This window comes from Aquila chrysaetos, chromosome 16, assembly GCF_900496995.4.
Source record: "Aquila chrysaetos chrysaetos chromosome 16, bAquChr1.4, whole genome shotgun sequence".
Taxonomy (NCBI): Eukaryota; Metazoa; Chordata; class Aves; order Accipitriformes; family Accipitridae; genus Aquila; species Aquila chrysaetos.
Genome location: NC_044019.1, coordinates 19,598,390 through 19,605,450, shown reverse-complemented (window position 1 = coordinate 19,605,450; position 7,061 = coordinate 19,598,390). Strand labels below are relative to the sequence as shown.

General features: G+C 36.8%; 1 protein-coding gene across 6 annotated transcripts in view; it reads right to left on the bottom strand.

Moving 5' to 3' along the window:
* Positions 1-962: 962 nt before the first annotated feature.
* Positions 963-7,061, bottom strand: part of TEAD1 (TEA domain transcription factor 1) — a 165,420-nt gene continuing 159,321 nt past the window's right edge. For all 6 annotated transcript variants that reach the window (XM_030039068.2, XM_030039069.2, XM_030039070.2 and 3 more), the window contains one exon: positions 963-6,817. In XM_030039068.2, the coding sequence (XP_029894928.1) occupies positions 6,704-6,817 (114 nt within the window). In that variant the 3' untranslated portion in view covers positions 963-6,703. The remainder of the gene's footprint in view (positions 6,818-7,061) is intronic.

Below are 7,061 nucleotides of genomic sequence, written 5' to 3'. Positions count from 1 at the left end.
GAGAAAACAGGGTCAAAACAGACCATATCTGTGCGTTGTTCTCAACCCATTCATCTTGCACATGGGGGGTGCTCTGCTGGCATTTTAAAAATGGCAGTGGAACATCTGCCACCCAAAAGGAGAATTGGGGTGTGTGGGAGGGGCATGTGGTTTATTCAAAAGCCACTGCTCCCCTTTTGAAGCAGAAGATGAGCCAGATGTATTTTTTTTTTTCTCTGCCAAGTCCTGCTCCTGTTCCCATTGATTTCAGTTGAGCCCAGATATCCCTCTTATTCTTTTTCTTTTCTTTTTCTTTTTTTTTTTTTTTCCCCCTAGCTAGGTGGTTTCACTTTATGAATGTGGCAGGCAAGTTGATCCTGTTTCATTCTCTCATCATACCAGGTATAGCTGCTAGCTAAGGGGCAAGTGGTTTAAGAAAACCAAGAAATCAGTCTCTTGAAAAATGTCACATTTTTAGGACCTCAGTTCCCACAGAGCTCAGTGTCCTGGAAGAAACACCTCAACCTCAGATAACTACTGTGTTCCTCCGTCAGTTCTAGTTACCAAGTTAGTCATGTATTTGATACCATTTATTATGTAAGATTTTGAATAGTTCATCCCTGCTTCTGGAATAAAGGGGGATGGGTAGCTTTTCCCATTAAAACAGTGTGGTTTAAATGGTATTTCAAAAAAATCCACCACCGTTTCTTAGGAAGACACACAAGCTAGAGGTAGTCACCTTTCTTGCTGATAAAATGCCAGAACGCATATAGACTTGTTGTTGAACACGGCTTCTGGATGTGCCAGCCTTGAGTGCCATCCCTACAGGTTTTTGTAAATCCTGCTGGATGTCCATTGCACGTTTAAGTAGGTACACAGATATTGCTGCAAATCTGGCCTTGTGCTACTTTGGAAACTGCTTTTGAAAGTTGCAGTCAACATTAAAAAGAGATTGATGTAAGAGATTAAGATAAATGCACAAACCACTTTCATTTTCTTTATTTTCAATCGATACTGTATGAATACAAAGTTTCTAGAAAGCTACAAAAATTCTACCACTTTATCAAGAAGGCATCAAAATGTGTCACTTTGCAAAGACATGAAAACACCTGCAGTAACCGACACAAAAATAGCATTTTTAGAGTGATGAAATAATTGCACTTAACTGTCATGGATATTAAAGTTATCACACATATGTACCGCGAAAGCTAGAATACATTTTTTTTCTTTACAAAGCACTTTATAAAAAAATTCTCTGCACACAAAACCTATAATTTTCATATTACTATCATACTAAAGATAAATTCACTTTAAAGCCAACACTTAAAACATTTTAAACAAAAAAAGGTACCAGTACCTACACACAGACAATAACAAATACAAGAATACTGTACTGCCAAGAGGTTTGACTGAAACTCCTTTTGAAAGCTTCTGCAAATATGTTAAGAAAACATTGGAGAACATTCACTTTTTTTCAAAGAGCCTTCCCTCACTGTCTAACCTAGAGGTACTTTATCATCAAAAGGTAAGTTCTACATCAAAAGTTACCAGCAGCAGTACAATATTAAAGTAACCACTGACCATATATGAATATGCTTAAGTCACAAACCCATTTTATACACATTACACAAATAAACATAAAGTGAGAATTCCATTAAGTCATTTACAAATGTGAACAAATGCACATGGCAAAAAAACCCCAAAACAAAACAAAAACCCAACCTGTTTTACATAAAATGTACTGAAGAATTAAAGGCTATTCAGGTTTTCAATGTTATAAAATTCTTTTGTCTTTTTTTTTTTTTCAGGCACATATTGTATTTTTTGTCTGCAGTCATGAGCCTGAATCAGAGGCCCATAAAACAAAACAAAAACAAAAACACGTATTCTGTAAGGAGGTAACAGGGATCCATCTCCTTTTAGTCAATCGAGTGCATTTAAGATTTAATTTACACACTAAAACTAATTACATGATCTTGGCAAGAATGACCCGAAAAGTTAAAAGATAAAGATGTCCAAAGTGTTTCTTGTACTTTGACTTATCCAGCCTCAATCTTTATAGGGGGCTAAATATCTTGTTATGAAAGATAAGAGGGGGAAAAGAGATCATCCTGAGAAAAGTACAAAACCGGACTCTGTTATACATATCTGCTGTGTGACTGGGTACGCGTATCAGTATGGGTCAAGTAAAGAGTAGACAAAAGGTTTCAGTATGACTGACTGAGTGATTCAGGAAAACTATACGGGGAACTGCTTCAGAAAGCAAGTATGCCCTAGGACTTGCAGTGGAAAAATAAATAGATATGGATTAGTACGTCAAATGTTGTATCTGCCTTGAACTGGCCAGTTACTTACATTCAACATTAATGTACACCCTTCATTATTTCCAATAGCCTATACCGTGGAGGTTTTAACGGAAGAAGCTACTGCCAAACTTAATGAGCTGTAGCTGTGGTAGAAAGGGAAAGTGAGAAACAGGCATTATGTCTGCAATTCCTTCAAAATAGTGGTGCAGTACCTAAATAAAATCGTTTTGGAATTCAAGTAAGTAAAACTACATTTGTTAGCAGTAATTTTTGACAGCCCCAAATGGTACCGTTATGCTTATTTTAATATTTTTAATGAGACAGAAGTGTAGTTTGTCACAAATATTGGCTAGTACAGCTGAAACGTTTGGTAATAACTGAAAATATATGCTCTACTTGTGGGGCAAAAGTGTCTTTGCCCTACCTCAGTCTCATTGAGTTCAACAGGATTACTTGTCTTATAGAGGTAAGTGAGATTTAGACCTTGAAGGAATAACAAAAATAATATTTTAGAGACAGGGAACTTGAATTATCACAATATTTACCACACAGTGTCACAATATTTCTATATATAAAAAGTTAATCTTAGTTTTCATCAAATACTTTAAAAATCAAGTTAAAATTGTATACACAACTATATAATCCCTCTGACAGCTTTTGGTTCTGCTGATATTTGTTCTTTCTAACATAATTTTCTTAAAATCTTGCTCCTCTTCCCATCAATTGTAGTTGTAGTGTACAGTATGGCCCCCGTTCACAGAAGGTATCAAATAAAGACACTTTATTAAGAGGAGCTAATTTTTTTTTCCAAGACATCATGTGGGAGAAAAACAAAACATAACAACCCTGTGTTTTGAACAGTGCTGGCCAGAGTTTCTCTAACAGCACCTTCATCCACAACGCTCACACTCAACATTTCAATGCTTAAAAACATACAATTGCATTTACCCTAGCTATTCTCCGTTCTCTGTTTTCATCTTTTTTTATGCATCAGACTTTCAGCATGCACAACTTTGTAAACAAAATCTTCTGTCTAAACAAAAAATCTTCACAGATACCGAAATATTATTAGGAGAACAATAAAGTCACATTTGTCCACTGTCTGAAATTCTGCAGTATATGGATCTCTCATTATGCAGATGCACGACTGGATGAAGAGAATATAAATGCAAATCATTTTCATTTTTATATCACAGACAAATCAGTTGCTGGTTTGCAATGCTGTCAGAAATGGCAAACAGTAGATTATTCTTCAGCAGGTTGATCATTAGCAAAATTACTTTGCTATAAATGGTGCTCTTTTGTGAATGGAGGCCTGTAGATTCAACTTATTCCAATAAACCAAAGGCATTACGGTGATAACTAAATATTTTTGGTCTCTCTACAAATTGTCATTATGGCAGCACTTTTCTAAGCTGGAATTTCAAACCAAAGGCACTTTCATGCTAGAGTGCAGAAGAGTCACAATTAATTATTTGGTCATGAAATTTAAAAAGGCAGCATTTATTAATACAATTCACTTTTCACGGAGAACTAAGAATCTGTAACCTTTCCTTTTGGTATAGGCGTTTAACTGCGTAGTAATGGGACTGACTTGTACAGAAGGTTGGTTTAGACCAAGCAGTCAAAGAGCGTTTCTGTGGGAAAAAATACAGGTATTTTTAAAAATGGAACCAATTAATAAAACAACATATAAAATTTACGTTAAGAGGCTAAAGGTACTTCTAATATAATGCTAAGGCACTGCATATTGTAATGCTTTGGCAGCTCTCAATTAAAAGGTTCCTACAAAAAATAACAGTAACAAGATAAGTACTTCCAGCTTACAAAAGAGCTCACAGTTTACAGGCAGCCTGTTAGACTACACACCCCACACTGAACAGTTGAAAGATTAAGGCTTTTAAGAATTAACATATACAGGGTATGGATCATTTACAGAAGTGTAAAGAAAAGACGATGGAAGTAGTTTCCCTAATATTACATATGTGAACACCAATAAACATTGTGACTTTTTATACCCTATAGTTATGGCATATGTAGTGTGCCAGATTCTATTAAAAAACTGTACCTGGTTTTGCAAATTGACTTACATACTTTATATGCCTCAAAGAATTTGCTTGTTATTAAAAAAAAAAAAATCACCAAAACCACAATTCAAACCCTAAATAAAAGACAACTTTAGAACAAAATAAAACAAAAAAGTAGTTTTTGACTTGTAACACCAAGTGCTTAGAATAAAGGGCTACCATTAGGCTGTTACAATGCAGTGCTTTTCCTGATGTGATTGTTAGTGTTAAAAATGAGTGTTAAAAGAGACCTTACCATGGACATGTTTCTCTGTTCAGTTCACGGAATATAAACCGAAAGATCATCAGCCCTAATATCCACAAGCTGGGAACAGCTAGACATCACAGCAATTATCCACCTACTAGAGTTAGATCAGAGGCAGGCTAAGGAATTTATGCAGTTGCCCTTTCCCTCGGTAATGTTTGTATCGTCCTCCAACCTGAGTCCTCACCAGTGTTAAGTATGAACTTGGTCTGACGCAGACGTACAGCAACCCGCTACCTCGTCTAGGCTATATTCTGGTCTAGGTAATTCAACAATGGGCAATTCTAACAGCAAGTACTATGCAGAAATATAATATTAAAAAAATAAGACTGGCTTTTTTGAAGACTACAGCACTGTGCCTGGGAGTAAAGTCTAGACTTAAATTGTGCATGGGTGCATATTGGTAAAGGGCAGGGAGAAGGGACCTGACACGTGTTAACTTCTTTGATTCAGGATTGCAGAAGACCTTCCCAAGAACACTCTTTGCCGATACCTCATGACTGATCTTTAAGGTGGCTTGTGCTTGGCTGGGCAGCCCTCAGCCTTTCAGACAAAGGTTTCGCGTGAGAACCCACTACTGGCCCAGCACGTGCTGAAACAACTGCTGCTCGGGCGACTGAGGGGCAGTGCTGGCTGTGCAGCAGAAGAAAAGAAACTGAGCGACACTCTCTGGTTTGGCCAGGAGGAACGAGACTACTTCTCTCACAAGTGTGTACCTCAGACAATCACTCAGGCCCACATCCATGGTTCGAACCCTTATGGGATTAAAATATCTCCAGCTGTACTTCACTTCCTGGAGTCTTCCCTGAATATATCAGAAGGATGAATACTACCACATCCAGATGCAAAAGGACATCGGACCCCACGTGGCACGTACGCATTTGTTTCATATAGGGTCTTCGCCAGTCGGAACTGGAGAGACAACTGGGAGAGGTGTAAGAGCACCATGATAAAGAGGAAAAGGAGAAAAAAACCATCTCCAGTTTCCAATCTTCTTTGCCTGATGTTGGTTGTGATTTTCTAGCGTCTCATAGATATTAAAGCTGTTGATCCTTTCAGAGGTGTACGTATTATTCTTCTTTCAAACACATTAGTGTTTTGCTCTCAGTTTACGAATTACTCGATGCTGTTGCAATGTCAGTTGTTTCCATTCATCTGTTAATTTCAGAGTTGTAAGTTTTTCGCTCAACTTATTAGAAAACATAGTTGTCCATATAAAATATAACTGCACACACAAGACTACATATAATGCAAGTCTAAATCTTCAGTATTTACCTACTTATTGCAAAATGAGCCATCTTTTTCATTAAATAATCAAATTTTCATATTAGTACAATACAACTTTATACTCTTAAAATACACTAGATATGTTAGGGATAAGGGATGATGATTTCTTTCTCTGCAATACCTGTTTGAAAGTTTAATGGATTAGAAGATTAGTTTTAGCGTTGAGAAAAAAATACAAAATTTGCCTAATTTTAGGACCTCTCTGTTTCTATCAGGCATTTCTTAAGGCTATATTTTTCATTTGGTTTCAAACAGAAAAATGTTTCATTTTAAAAAATAATTTAGTGAATTACATTCGTCCATATCTTCCACCCTAATTAGTTACAAAGATAATTCTATAAAGATTATTAACTTTGTGTACTCATTTACAGTTATAGCTAAAGATTCATTTCAATTTCACTTGCATTGTAAAACAAGTATTTCATGTTGGAAAAAAACCCAAAATAAATTCTTATAAATGCTGTCAGTTTTTCCCCATGGCAAATGCTCTGTCGTACATTTTTCTATCAGAATTAAAAATAGGCCTCCACAGACAGAGGCGTTAGGTTCTTAAATACAGTCTTCCCAAAGAACTGTGGTTTACAAATTTGAAGAACACTTAGTTTTAGAAATAATTTTTACAACTGTACCAGAATTTCACAGCTACAATTATATATGAACACATTAAAAATGACTTCACTAAAACAGGATTTAGAAAAATGTGGGTGAAAGTTGGGCCAGAGGCACTGCCACTTAGTGTTGAGGTTTACAGTCTGTGTTTTGATAAAGAAGTGAAATGAAGTGTATATATAAATAACTGCTCAGTCCTTTACAAGCCTGTAGATATGATGCTGTGCTCCATGTTCGCTGTTCGACACTTCAAATACACAAGCCATGCAGAGCAGGGTTTCTTGTGTATCCCTGTTTGTTACAACCTGTTTGAGGGGAAGGAAGAGGTAGACAATATATTACAAACTTGGAAACGCTCGAGCCGAAACAGAAATGACTGGCTTAATTTAGACAATCTCTAGATGTGACTGTTTGAGACGTGTGTCCTCTTGCTCTCTCTTTGGCAATTTAAACTGAGCTCCGTGACTATGCTCACACACTGTGCTCTGGGGCCGTAGCTCCTGGCAGGTGGCACCGAGATTCATCCCACCCTGGCCGCTTGACCATGAG